The 15078-nt window shown below is 34.0% G+C and overlaps 1 protein-coding gene across 1 annotated transcript in view; it reads left to right on the top strand.

Annotated features, from left to right (window-relative positions):
* The first annotated feature begins 1928 nt into the window (after positions 1–1928).
* LOC129238056 (uncharacterized) overlaps positions 1929–15078 on the top strand; it is a 40415-nt gene continuing 27265 nt past the window's right edge. The window contains exons 1-2 of the mRNA XM_054873097.1: positions 1929–2095; positions 3406–4089. Coding sequence (XP_054729072.1) covers positions 3815–4089 — 275 coding nt within the window. The 5' untranslated portion in view covers positions 1929–2095; positions 3406–3814. The remainder of the gene's footprint in view (positions 2096–3405; positions 4090–15078) is intronic.

Below are 15078 nucleotides of genomic sequence, written 5' to 3'. Positions count from 1 at the left end.
AAAATATTTTTAGAGAATTTTTCTTTGATGTCTATATTGAAATATTTTCAGATTTACAAGATTTACTTCTTCAAAAATTAAAAAAAAAAACATTCATTATAAAATATTCGTACGTCTTTTAGTTATAGCCGAATTAAATTAAATTCTGAATGCAAAATGGACCACCCGGTGCTGTAAACTCTGTAGAGCTTTCTGTACTTTATAACAATTTTTCAATATAAATCTTCACGCATTAATCTTTATTAGTCTATATGAACCACAAAAACAAACAAGAACAAAGAAATTTAAAAGTTCAGCTCACTTTGAAACACCCTTTAATGCGCATTTTTTTTTTTTTTTTTTTTTTTTATAACCCCATGCGCTTTGATTTTCTAAAACTGCATCCAAATAATTTGAAGCGCTTAGTTTCTAGCTTTCGCTGTGTAAAGCTGCATGCATACTTACATATGTATGTACATATATCTATGCATGTTGTTGTTGTACATATCTACATAAATGCCTGCATAGTTTAAACGTGACTGCAATATGCCGGTAACTACTTGCCCAAACGTTTGACATAATGAAAGGGTAAGCGCAAATGAGACAGCGAAGACTTTTTGACTCTCTGCAATGATGACGCCGTTGGGTAATTTATTAACCATTGACATACATACGAACGCACATATATATGTCACGCATAACTACATAAGTTTGTAGTGCATACTTACTACTGTGTCCAAAAAATAAGGTGACATTGTATTTATTTTGAAAATTCTTTATTTATTCTTCCAAATCAATTTCATCCCCTTCAAAGTAATCCCCTCCCGACACAATGCACTTATGCCAACGTTTTTTCCAATTTTCGAAACACTGGTTGTAGTCACTTTCCGGGATGGCCTTCAGTTCCGTCTTCGTTGCGGCTTGAATCTCCTCTATCGTGTCAAAACGGTGTCCCCGGAGCGGTCTTTTGAGCCTGCTGAACAGCCAGAAGACGCACGGTGCCAGATCAGGTGAATACGGTGGTTGCGGAACGATATGGGTTGAGTTTTTGATGAAATGATCACGAATTACGAGTCCAAAAAATTCAATGTTTTCGGTACCAGTCGAGATTTGACGCGCTTGAGGCCCAAAACATCCTTCAAAATGGTATTGACTGAGCCTTTCGATATGCCAACATCATCAGCAAGGTCTCTAATCGTTAATCGACGGTTTTTCAACACCAAATCTTTGATTTGTTGGACGTGAGCTTCGTCAGTTGAGGTTGATGGTCGCCCAGGACGCTCTTCGTCTTCGACACGTTCACGACCGGCTTGGAACTCACTATACCACTTGTAAACATTTTTTTTAGACATAGCCTCATCACCAAAGGCTTTCTGCACCATCCTCAACGTATCCGAAAATTGATTCCGCAAACAAAATTTAATGCAAATTCTTTGCTCAACAAATTTCGACATTGCAAAAAACGAGAAACTCACTTTTAGCAGCTCACAAAACGACGCGTATCAAACAGTAAATGAATATTTCACATGAAATTTGACATAGATGTCACTCACAGTACTACCAACCTAAAAAAAAAAAGAATTCTCCTAATCCTTCAAAGCGCGCAGTTTAAAATCAAATGTCACCTTATTTTTTGGACACAGTAGTACATACATACAAGTACATATAATGAAATCGAAATTATAGCTAAAGAGGTTTAAGCAGCAGCTTCACCACCTTTTCGTGCGCTGCAGCAGTGAGGGCCGGACGTGCTCTCTTCACCAAGCACCAAGTTCTCCATAATCCATCGCATGCGCTCACCCATTTTTTCGCGCTGTTTATTGTTGTACGATCATTAGATATTTATCTAGTTGCTTTTTGGTCCGATGTCTACATGAGGAAGTGCTCGTATATCGAGCTGGTTGGTGAGCTAAGTAAGCTGGTGCGATGTTTAGCAGCTTGCTGCTCTACGATCAGTTCAATTGTACACCTCGTGCGCGATTGTATATAATTTAGCGTGAGTGTTTCAATAAACTACAGGAAGCAGTTTCGCGAATTCATTGTATTGTAAATTTTGTGATTTTATACAATTTTTGTAAAAGAAAAGCAGAGAAGTGTTTTTTTGTTAATGAAATAGGTATGGAAAAGGGGGGAAAAAGCTTACGAAATACAAAATGTTTATGTGTATATTTAAAAAATTTATCACTTTTTTGCATATGAAATCTCAATGTGCTGAATTTTGTGCCCAAAAGCGTCATCAGAATCAAAATTGCTGCTAGTATTGTTTACCCATTAATTCTATGCTTTACGCTCTTAACAAATATCAAAAATATATTTTTAGTCATTGTTTTGTTGTAGTTGCTCTGGAATGTACTTATACGTATGTATGTATGTATGTGTGCAGCTATGACGGACAAAGTCAGAAAATTAAAGCAGCGAACAAAGTAAAGCATTGATACGCATAATAAAATAATAGAATAACCAAACTAGCCAACTAAATGGGTGGAAAAAAACTTGAAATGAAATATAAAATGTTTGAAACAAATTTGGTTTGCAAATGATGGTGCGCAGACAGTGAAGAACTCAACAGAAAATAATTTTTTTAATGCAAGTAAATGCGGCTACGTTTTTTTTTTTTTTTTTTTTTTTTTTGTTTTTGTCAAGAAGTGCAAAAATTCGTTAAGCCTAAAGGAGTATGGGCGAAGAAGAGTGCGCATCTTTCAAACGATAACTAAAAACCAATAACTTCAAAACAAATTACCAAACAACAACAAAAAATTGCACGTAGTAATTAAATTCACACAAAAACAAAAAACAAAACGATGCAACTTGAACAAGTCCAGAAATAACAACGCACATAAAATTTCTTTTATTGCATTGCAGAGCGCAAAAGCATGAGCGCAAGCTCAGTAAACTCAGCGTGAGCGCTTGGAAGAGCAAAGCGAACAGTGTAGGGTGGCTCATGAGCGTAACAGAGCACCAGCAGAGCACAAGATCGCGTGCGTAAGTGGTGTAGATTTTTACATGCTTTTTTTTTTTTGTTTTAGTTGAGCAGGCCCAACTACACCTTTGCGAACGGGGAGAGAGAGACTGAAGGCCGCACAGCAAACAGCTGAAATTTGGTGCTCGCTGCGCTCTGTGCTTTTTTTTGTGTTTTTGTGTTTTTATTTTTTTTACTGTTTCTTTGCATCACTCACTCTCTTTTATTTTCCAACACGCCATTTGATAAGAGACTCACCCAACTGATAAGCTGTCACACATACCTACACACATACCTACACACATGCATACATACATTTGTGAATATGTATGTTTTTAGCACTTCAATAATTATTATTATTTTTTTTTTTGCTCAGCTAATAAGCGTAAAAAGTACGTAATAACGCGCTCGTAAATTGTGAGCGCTCGTACGCTAAGTAATTCCAGTTACTCAACATCTACCCATAGTGACGGACGGTGGTTCTATTCATACGGGTTAACTGCTAAACGGCAAACGCAAACAGCGCGAATCGCAGTCTATTCAGTGTCAAAACTCATTGCAAGTGGCATACAAATACACATAAAAACGTGCAATTCATACGTACATACGAAAAACAAAAAAACTGTTCTTTCGCACATTCGCATATACATATGTACGCGTGTATATGTATGTGTGTACTACAAACGTGTATAATTATTCCTCAACGATAAGCTCGATTATTCAATTAAAATTTTTCGCTTTACTCGCACTCCACTTAACGCATATCGGCGGCGCGTCAAAACGTTTGCTTCATTAATTGCTACTGCGGCTACTGCTGTTGCTAAAAATAGTGTGGCACAAAAACAACTCAAGCGTTATTTATTAATAAAAGTTAATATGCCAGATTTGTCGCAAGACGTTTTCGAAATACAAAATCCCATCTCATCAACGCCGTTGTCAACGCGATCCTCATCGTCCAATAGTGTCGTCTCGCAAGCAGCAGCAAACGGTAGCTGGAACATGAATGGTAGTGGCGGCGATGGCAGCGGTGGCGGTGGCGGTGGCTCAGTTAGCACCCTATCTGTGCCTGGCCAACAACTGGAAGTGTTGCCTCACAATGGCGCTCATGGGGAGATGCCCCATCAGGGGTACAAGCGTGAGTTGGACCACAGGTGAGTTTGTAGCAAAAGCGAGAAGGTGTAAAAGAAAACGAAATTTTGAAACATAATAAATATACTGTAAAATACAATATTACTTTTGTGGGTTCGAGTATCTAAAATTTGGAATTTGTAATCCGTATCTTCTTCTGCTTGATTGGCGCAGTGACCGCTTAATCGATTTTAAAGGAGGAGAGGAGACATCCGAGGCTATGCTTGCTTTTTCAGTGGGATAGAATTTTTATGTGGCGTGTCCGAAACTTAGCGCACAACCAGATACACTGAGCTTTTTCGCCTTCTCGCATTAGTTTGCTCCCAAACGGGTTGTTGCAAAGATACCCAGAGGATACTTGGGCGAAACCCGAAAGTTGTGAGCTGCAGAAGAACCGTGGCCACTCCCAAGTGAATGGCGATCAGAGACTTTCCCCACTTGCGTGGATTTCTACACACGGAACAATCCTCCGTTATTGTTTTTTAAATCCATATTTAGAGCAAAATATGTACGTCAATTGTGCCCACATGAAAACTTTCTCGCTTAGATTTTAAGCAAATTTTGTGAAGATGCTCTACTATACTATACATTTTGCTAATAGGGGCGGGCGGCAAAATTGAGTGGCTGCCGTGATATAAAAACTTCAATTTTTGTGCAAGTATCATATTTTTTCTTTTAATTGCTGTCGCTCTAAAACAAAACGAAATAATAGTTTACTATTGTTCAAAAAGTATTTTTTAAAAAATTTGAAAAAAAATTTATAAAAAATACTTAACTAAATATATTTTTTTAATAAAAACAAAAACGAAGAAAAATTTTTATACAATATACAATATTTAAAAAAAAATTAAAAAAAAAATTTCTAAAAAATACTCAACTTTATACATATTCTTTTTTAATAAAAAAAAACAAAGAATAATTTCTATAAGAAATTTTAATAAAAAAAATTATAAAAAATACTTAACTACATGTTTTTAATAAAAAAAAACAACGAAGAAAAATTATTTAAAAAAAAAATATTTAAAAAAAATTCCAAAAAAAAAAATTAATAATAAATACTTCGTATAGTTAAATTAAAAAAACTTATAGTTAATTAAAAAAAAAAACGAAGAAAAATTGTTATAAAAAATATTTTTAAAAAATTTGAAAAAAAATTATGAAAAATACTTAACTTTAAGTTTTTAATAAAGAAAACGAAGACAAATTTTTATAAAAAAATATTTTAAAAAAATTTGAAAAAAAATATTATAAAAAAGTTTATAAAAAATTCGAAAAAAGCGCAAAGAAAATTTTACAAAAAGTTCTTTAAACCTATTGTTATACATTTTTTTTTTTAATTTTTCATTTTAATTTAACCCTCCGTTTGACACCTTTTTTCAATCCTTTGATTGAGCATCCTGTTCTGGCCTTTGTTTCGTCCTATTCGAAGATCCTTTTTAAGATGTTATATCTATAAATCGATAGAAAAGAAAGCTCAACGTGGAAGCTCAGTCGTTAGCTATAATATAAAAATGTTAAATTCAATTAAAAAATATCTTAAAAATGAAAAAGGCCGTCACGGGGGCCCAACGGAAGGTTAGGTCGTTTTTGATTTTTGTTTTTTATTTATTTTTGGTTTTGTGTATTTTATTTTTTTTTTTTTATTTAAGTTTTTGTGTATTTTATTATTATTTTTTTTTTTTTGATATAATTGTTTTATTTTTAAAACTTTTTTTATTTATTTAAATTTTTTCTTTTTTTTAATATCAATATTTTTTTATTTTTTTCTTAAATTTTTCATTTATTAATTTTTTTTTTTGTGATTTCAACAGTTTTTAATTTTATTGTTTTTGGGTTTTTTTAATTTGTGTTTTTGTAAATTTCAACATTTTAAATTTTTTTTATTTTTATGTTTTGTAAATTTCAACATTTTTAATTTTTTGTTATTTTTGTTTTATTTTTAAAACTTTTTTTTTAATATCAACAATTTTTATTTTTTTTTCTAATTTTAATATCAACAATTTTTAATTTTTTTTTATTATTTGTTTTTCTGTGATTTCAACAGTTTTTAATTTTATTGTATTTGTTTTTTTTTTTAATTTGTGTTTTTGTGAATTTCAACATTTTTAATTCTTTTTTATTTGTTTTTATTTTTTTGTAAATTTCAACATATGTAATTTTTTTTATTATTGTTTTATTTTTAAAACTTTTTTTAATTTTTTTTTTAATATCAACAATTTTTTTTTTTTATTTTTTTTTTTTAAATTTCTTTTATTATAATATCACCAATTTTTAATCTTTTTTTAATTTTTTTTTTAATATCAACAATTTTTAATTTTGTTTTTATTTTTTTTTTTAATTAATTTTTTTTTTGTTATTTTTTTTACTATTTTGTTTTTTTTTGTTTTTGCGATTTCAACAATTTTTAATTTTATTGTTTTTTTTTTGTTTTTTGTAAATTTCAACATTTTTAATTTTTTTTCTTTTTATTTTTTTATATTTAGGTTTTACTCATTTTCTTCTTTCATATTATTGTTTTATTTTTTTTAATTTTTTTAAATTTTTTCTTTTTTTTAATACCAGCAATTTTTATTTTTAACTTTATTTTATTTTTAATTTTTTCTGTTTTTGTTTTTCGATTTCAACAATTTTTAATTGTATTGTTTTTTGGCTGTTGTTTTTTAATTGTTTTTTTTTTGTTTTTGTAAATTTCAAAATTTTTAATCTTTTTGCAATATTTTTTAATGTTTATTTTTATATTTTGGTTTTATTTTTAAAACTTTTTTTTTTAATTAAAAATAATTATGTTGAAATGAAAACCTCGAGCTTGTCCTTTAAAATAATACTTAACCTCCTAAGGAGAGACAAAATTGAGCGCACTTTTCCGCAGCAGCTCGGTGCAATCGATCCAACGGGCAGCTCAGATCAACGTTAATTTGCAAGCATTGTGGCTCGAGATGGTCATCACCAAAAGTGGAAGCGACCAAGTCAGCACACCATTGTTGGTTTGATCTGGTCGAAAATCATAGAAAATCATCGTATCAAAACTTGACGTAGCCCCAGAGAAAATAAGTTTCAAGCGCTTGATCGAGACAGTCTATTGACCCAGTTGCCAAATTTCTTACCCACAACTTCGAGCGTTGCGTTACTTGTATGGAATGTAGAGCCGCCTTTTTGGAATCACAGTTCAGATACATTGATTTTGCCGAACTCTCAAGGCGAATTGAATACTGATGGTGACGTCTTTCTAAATCAATTACCTTATTTTTCGCGATTTTGACAAGTCTGACATCAGGTCCATTTCCAATAGAAAACAAACGAATAAAAAAAAACAAAATGATGAGAAATTACGTGTTTGTGGAAATTTAGTGAATGACTTCGTAGCTCGTTTTGCGGAAGACGCCTTGGCAAGAAAGTGTGTGTGTGCGTATTATCCTAGCCGAACTCTGGTAACTTCGATGTAAAGTTGGTAATTCCCGAGAAGCATGAACGGTAATGGGGTCTTCTTGTTCCTTATTTTCCTCATTCCGAAAGAGATAAGATCCGATAATGATGGATTATGTTCGCTTGAGCGTAGTAGTAATATTTTTAACGAGTTTTCGTCATTTCGTTTTGTGCTGACATCCAAATGTTCAAGGCGAAAGCAAAAAGCAAATTAGCTGATCTACTGAAATCACCTAGCATAAATTTACTTTGTTGTTGTTGTAGCAGCATAAACATTCCCCATACTTACATACGGGGAATGCTGCTGGAGTACCAATCCTTGGCCGGATATAAATCCGGGTCGTTTAACGAAACCCGAAGGAAAGTGCAAAAAGTGGTCGATAACGTAGAACCGACTGCCGTGGAATACTTTGTATTAAACCTTACTGAATATTTTAACAGCTGGATGTCATTGGTAACTTTCGAAATTTTCTGAAGCAGGAGAATTGGAAAAACTATTATTGATATCTTCTTCTTCTTGGCCGAGTTTAAATAGTCATTGTCATACCTGTTAATCCTTTATGCCAGCCCCCTGTAAAATTTTCTCAGGGTTGGAGTCCCTATTTCTGAACAAATAACTTTTCGAGTGTCTAATGCCAACTGAATGCAATTAGGTTCGCTGACTTACTTTCAAGGTAAGAAACTAATTTGGCGAAAAGCCATATTTGGAAAGCCCAGCCAATCTCTAAGGTGGGCGACATCACAAGTTTACCTGGTATTGCTTAAACAAATTTATTTCCCCCTACAACGTGTCAATATGTACATATGTACGTGTCAGTATGTACGTCAAACACTTTCGCCTGATGTGCTCTATAAATGTATGAGTAGGTACGTCACACGTACTTAACCCATTAAACTCAAAATATCCATGTAAAGTTTTTGTCTTCAAATATTAATGCTAAGGGGTTCTCTATTCATCATATTTGTGATATTAAAAAAAGGGTTAACCTGAGCTCAACATATCCATTATTCCCTATTCTATATTCGCGCAATACGCTTAGATCCACAAGTGCATAATTTCATCATCTGTTATCATTCCTATTCGCTCTCTTCCCAGTTGGCAGGCCTTTACTAATCTCTGATAAACAAATATTTAAAGTGTAAACTGTGAATCATCAGTTGCTTTGTTTTTTACTTTTCAATTTTGCGCAACATTTTTCGCACACCCTCACACACACACACACACAATGTTAGTGAACATGTCAGTGCATGTCGCTGTTGACGTAGGCGAGAACATTTTTGTTGTCATTAGTAATCACCCTCGGATATTGTGAAATTGCCGTTTGACAGAATTGATGGCAGATTTGCAATTAAAATTAAATTTTTGAACTTTCCTTCGGGTTTCATAGAATTTTTTTGTTGGTCACTTTTGGGAAAATACCTTGACTATAAATGTGCCTACTAACAGAAATTCCAAATACGAGTGTAGCAGCTAATTTTCACGCCATCTAATTAACAGACTCTTAATAGAATATTTGCATAATCCCGAGTATGTGAAAAAAGGCTATTCTATTTAAACAAAAATGCACACATATACTGACGTATATATGTATTAGTATATTTAAATTAGTGCAAGTACATCCGTTTGGAAACCTTCAACTGACGTCACACAGTGTAGCATCGCCATGTAAGCTGTGGTCAAAAATAGTAAACGTTCTCCGATTTCGCTGAAACTTTGTGCCTGCTTTACTTTCATTTAGTGAGGAAGAAATATGAAATGCAGGCAAATAATGAAGTACTGCCACGCCTCTTGTGGGCGGAAATGTTAAATGTCAACCGATTTTGATGAAATTCGGTTGGCACATTGGTTTTATCTAGAAAAATATAAATCTGAAAGATGGTTCGATTGGCCCACCAAGGCACAAAATTTTGACCCAGCTAGTTATTGACAGCGCCAAGGGGCGTACACTTTCCTTTATTGACAAGTTTTGACCATTAATTTATTTTTAAATTTTAATTACGTTTTGATAAAAATAATTATAATAAAAATATAGTTCAGACTACAACAAAAACCAACGTAAAGTTTCAAACTTTGTACAAAATGCATGAAATTTTCCTCAAAATTTTAAACTTTTTACTCAGAAAGGATTTTTACAAAAATTTCGAGTATACAGTTGTATAGCTCAAAAACCATTTAACGCAAAGTTTCAAACTTTTTACAAAATTTATAAAAATTCAGCAAATCTTTAATCAAAATTTCAAGTTTTTTTACTAATTTTTAGAAAATTTTCGGGTACACATTTTATAGCTCATTGAATTTTGGTGCAATAAAGTGCAAGTTTCAATTAAGTCAAAAATCGCTTTGATTTTTACAATTTTTTTTTGCTGACGGAGCTGCGTTTGTCTTTTCCATATAACAAAAATGTCGGGCAAGCGTAAAATGAAGAAAATACACAATACCGTCAGTCACAAAAAATTCTTAAAAATCAATGCGATTTTTAACATACTTAAAACATGCACTTTATTACACCAAAACTCAATGAGCTAAAAAACTGTGGTTGCGAAATTTTTTTAAAAATTAAAAATTCTCTAAACATCCAATTTTTTTTAAATTTCTTTTATATTCGTAAAAAAATTTAATTGTTATAAATTAGTAAAAATGTTTACACAGAGATAGAGAGAGTTAGTGCTGTGAGAATCTTCCAGATTCTTTGGCAAATCTGTAAATATCCTCCAGTTTTAGAGAAAGAATATTACTCATTCTCACGACATCGGAAACCAAAACTGGTAGCTGTGCTCTAGCAAAGGCAGGATACTCGCAGAGAAAGTGCTCAGTGCTATCCGCCTCCTCCAAGCACGACAGGCACATTGGGTCCTCAATGATTCCAATGGTGGTCATATGCTGACTCCATGGTTTGTGTCCTGTAATAATACCGACCATCAACCGAACGTCTTTCCTTCCAAGTTTTAGTAGAAGTTTGACAATTTTCTGTTCGGACTTGTCACAAAAAACTTTGCAATTCTGCTGCGTTCCAGACCGGACCATCACTCTTTATGTAGATTGCCTACATAATCGCTGATCCAATTTATGATTCCTGCGGAACTGATCCCGATTATTGGCTCTGGCCCTTGTGGGTCAACCGCTGATCCACGATTGGTCAATTCATCGGCAATTTCCTTTCCTTGAACACCGGAGTGTCTTGGAACCCATATAAGTACAAGCCTGTTTTGTCTTGCGACAGAATTAAGCTTCTTCTTACATTCTTGAAAAATCTTTGAGGTTTGCTTCGCGTTCTCCAGGGCCCTCAGTGCAGCCTTTATGTTAGTTAGAAATCCAGTTCTTTTAAAAATAGGCACTTTTCTCACAATAACTTCAATTTTTTAGTTAAAATACGGATCAAAAGGGCCTATGATGTTGTTGTTGTTGGTGTTGAAATCATCGTATCAAAACTTGACTTAGCCCCAGAAAAAATAAGTTTCAAGTCGCATGTTCACGACAGTCAATTGACCCAGTCGCCAAATTTCTTGTTGTTGTTGTTAGTGTTGTTGGTGTTGATGTCGTTTTTATGGTAGCCGCATAAAAACGGGGAATGCTGCTGAAGTGACAGTCGTTGACCGGATATTAATCCCGTCCGTTCCGGAAACGTAGAACCGAATGTCATGTAGGAATGCTTGACCACCCATCTGAGAGGTCAGTTACTCATGCGTTCTTTTCAACGTTTTATCCAGTTTTAGGCTATGATAAAAATTTTCTGTTATTTTTATTTTAATTTGGCCCTTTGATTCACTCTATTTTTGTAAGAATTCATCAGTTTTGTAAAAAACTCAAAAAAAAAAATTTTTCATTCCAAACACTACATAAAAATCACTGCACGACTTTCAGTGACGCTGTTGGTATTATAGCAGTTTGTCAAGCCCTGCCAGGCAGGATCGTCAGAGTAAACCTCATCTGACGGTAGGCCACATTTTGCGAATAACACCGCTCCATCCAAACCAAAAGACCCGCCAAAAATCACAGAGTAGGAAGGTCTACGGACACTGCGCTATATCAGCTGTATACGGAGATCCACACTTTTCCACTGTATACGGAGATCCATGCTTTTGACTGTGAGGAAATTGTGCTCACTGTCTCTGCCTTCTGTGACATCAAACGAGCTTTTAACAACGCCTCTCGCTCAGGATTATGTCGGCACTAGAGAGGAAGAACGTCCAAAGACCTTTCTGTAAATGGATAGAGTACCTGCTACAGACAAGGATGCCCGAAAGCTAATAGCAATAGCGGAGTATATTGTATGCATACTTTAAACAACTAAATGGTTCCCGCAAGAAGATCCCCTCAGCTATTACGTTGCCATTTGTACAAGATTGGGATATGGTCCACCGGCTCCTGTCTCTTCTGCGACCAGTCTCCGGAATAATATAAACTACTTTGTAACATCAATTATAAGATTCGTGACTAACTCTGGTGGCGTACAGATAGTAACTAACCTTCAATCACGATCCAGGCTCGTGATGTTCATGTGCGATCCGATTATCTGTACACGATCTCGTCTCGTGATGTTTACTTTTGGCCCGACGATCTATTCACGAGCCTGGCTCGTCATATTCTTGTTTGGATGTTTCGGATGAGGTGCTGTGATGATTAGAAGACATAAAATACCATGCGATCGAAATACAAATCTGATTTTCATTAATTCATTCATTCATTCAACGGAAGGAAAAAAATATACTGTTTCGACGGGTGGTTCCAAGGAGAGAGGCTTTTCAGGGACACGTGAATAGGTAGTATTGTGCTGGGTACACTCACATTCCGCTCATATGTTAAGCATTGTCCGTATGACGGGGAGGTTTGCGGATAGGTAAGAGCTTTGAGCTTCACTTTCAGGTGACAGTCGACCCTATTTGTTTTTAGAGTACTTTCCTCTTATGATATTAAAGGTGTGTGCCATTTCTTTACCGATATCTGTAGCTAAGTGACGTATTTACCAATAGAAAAAAACGACTAGATTAAAGTTTGTTTGCTTTGAATGATCGCTCGCGCGCTGAAAGCAACAACTGCTTGACTTCTACTTCTACAATCGACGACTTTGCAGAAGAGTTTTTTTGACGCTTTATTAGGTCCGACAAGGCATAAATATTTTACTCGAGCATGCATACAACAGCTTATCTGAGCAATTCCGAAGCGTAATCTGTGATAATTTCATATAAAACAAACTCGATTGCTACTTAAGTACTTTCGCAGGCCTTGAGTTTTTCGCTGTCAAGGAGATAGCTGATAACACGTAAAAACGTAAAACAAAAATGGGCTGCAAAAAGCGAGGGGGAAAGCGAGCGGAAACTAATTAACCTTTTAAGTGGTGGTAATCTGATTTAAGTTGCCTTACATTTTTTTTTATCTTATATTTAATGTTGCTATATGTTCGACTGCCTAACAATCTTGCACTCCACACCTTTAACACGTTGACGGATGCGAGTGGTGGGACGTATAAAAGAAAGGAAAGTGAAAGAATATACTACCTAACATTTTAACCAGTTTTGCCTATTTTTTTGTTATTTTGATGTTTTCTTTGTTTTTTTTTGTATTTATTTATTTTTTTTTGTTTATTTTTTTTTTTTTTTGTTTTTGTGGTTTAGAAAAGTAAAGCTTATTGTATAACAAAAATTTTATAAATTCCAATTTCGAATTTTAAAACAGGGTGGTTAAATTTCAAGGGCCGATGTTGAATGTGAACCACACCTTAACGTCAACGACACCGTTGGGCTTCTTTCTTTGGGGTTATTTGAAAGAAAAGATGTACGTCGATAAGCCAGCAACAATTCAAAAGCTAAAGGATGAGATAATTCGGCACATTAACGGCATAGAACCTCAATTATGCCTCAGCGTCAGCGAAAATTTAGACCATCGGATGGAGGTGTGCAGCCGAGGCCCTGGCGGCCATTTGACCGAAATTTTGTTCCACACGTAATTGAGCCACACCAATATTATCATAACAAAGAGAAATGACAATAATTTCCTAAAAAAATTGTATTTTTATTCAAAATCAACACCGGCCCTTCAAACTTAACCACCCTTTACAAAAATTATAAAAATTCAACAAATCTTCACCAGAACTTTAACCTTTTTATACTGAATTTTTAAAAAGAAATCTTTTATGCGGTTTTATAGCCCATTAAATTTTAGTGGGTAAAGGCGCAAATTTGAAGTGGCTCAAAATACTGGATGATTTTTGTAATTTTTTTCCATTCCATTTTAAACAATTTTTTTGAATGCTTATTATTATTGTTTTTAAGTAAAGCTTTTTGTCTAACAAAAACTATGGAAATTCACACTTCGAACTTTATACAAAAATTCATAAAAATGTTCACCAAAATTTTAACCTTTTTATACAAAATTTTTATAAAAGAATTGGGTATTCAGTTTTATAAGCCATTCAATTTTGGTGGATTAAAGCGCAAATTTGAGGTGGCTCAAAATTCTAAATGATTTTTGTAAATTTCTTTCTCCCTGTTTTCTGCATATAAAAAAAGTTGGCCATCCTTCGATATATGGAGAAATTCCACAAGATTGCTGGTGAAAAAAAAAAATACCAAAAATAAGCAGGAATTCCGAGACACTTTAACTTGCACTTCGTTATATTAAAATTTAATTGGCTATAAAATTGCGCACCCGGATTATTTTTAGAAATTTTGCTAAAAAAAATTTGAAAATTTGCTGAAAATTTGTCGAATATTTAGAAATTCAGTACGAATTTTGAAACTTGTATTTGCATGATATTTGTTGTGCAATGAATTATATTTTTTATAAAAAACTCATAAATACATATTAAAAAATAAAACAAAAGTAGTCCGAACTGGCCAAACGATTTTGAAGTGCAATTGCAGTATTTTAGCAAACCTTCAACTCGATGCATTTATGCATGGAAATTTGAATTGTTTTTGTTATTACTATGCATTTCATGATTCTAATTCTTTGAAATTTGAAAAGGTCGCGTTAAGGAACACCAGAAGATTTGGTGGCTCCTAAAACACTCGGACTAAAGAGCCCATTGTATTTAGAGCTCTGGAAAGAGGGTAGATAGTAAAGGAGGGAAGGAGAAAAGTATCAGAGAAAGAGATGGGAAAGAATAGTGACAGAGATAGAGATAGTTAGTGCTGTGAGAATTTTCTATATTCTTTGGCAAATCTGTAAATATCCTCCAGTGTTAGAGAACGAATATTACTCATTCTCACGACATCGGAAACCAAAACTCGTAGCTGTGCTCTAGCAAAGGCAGGGCACTCACAGAGAAAATGCTCAAAGCTATCCGCCTTCTCCTAGCACGACAGGCACATTGGGTCCTCAATGATTCCAATGGTGGTCATATGCTGACCCTATGGGTTGTGTCCTGTAATTATACCGCCCATCAACCGAACGTCTTTCCTTCCAAGTTTTAGTAGAAAGTTTGAGAGTTTTCTCTTCGGACTTGTCACAAAACACTTTGCAGTTCTGCAGCGTTCTAGACCGGACCATCACTCTTTATGTAGTGCAGTTTGACTGTCACTGAAAACTCCAATCTGTTTCCCGCTCCATCTCCTCTCGGTTAACCATTCGGCTACTTTCAGGATGGGGA

This window comes from Anastrepha obliqua, chromosome 2 (genome assembly GCF_027943255.1).
Source record: "Anastrepha obliqua isolate idAnaObli1 chromosome 2, idAnaObli1_1.0, whole genome shotgun sequence".
Lineage (NCBI taxonomy): Eukaryota > Metazoa > Arthropoda > Insecta > Diptera > Tephritidae > Anastrepha > Anastrepha obliqua.
Note: the sequence above shows the minus strand (reverse complement) of the source record. Positions and strands in the feature narration are given on the sequence as shown.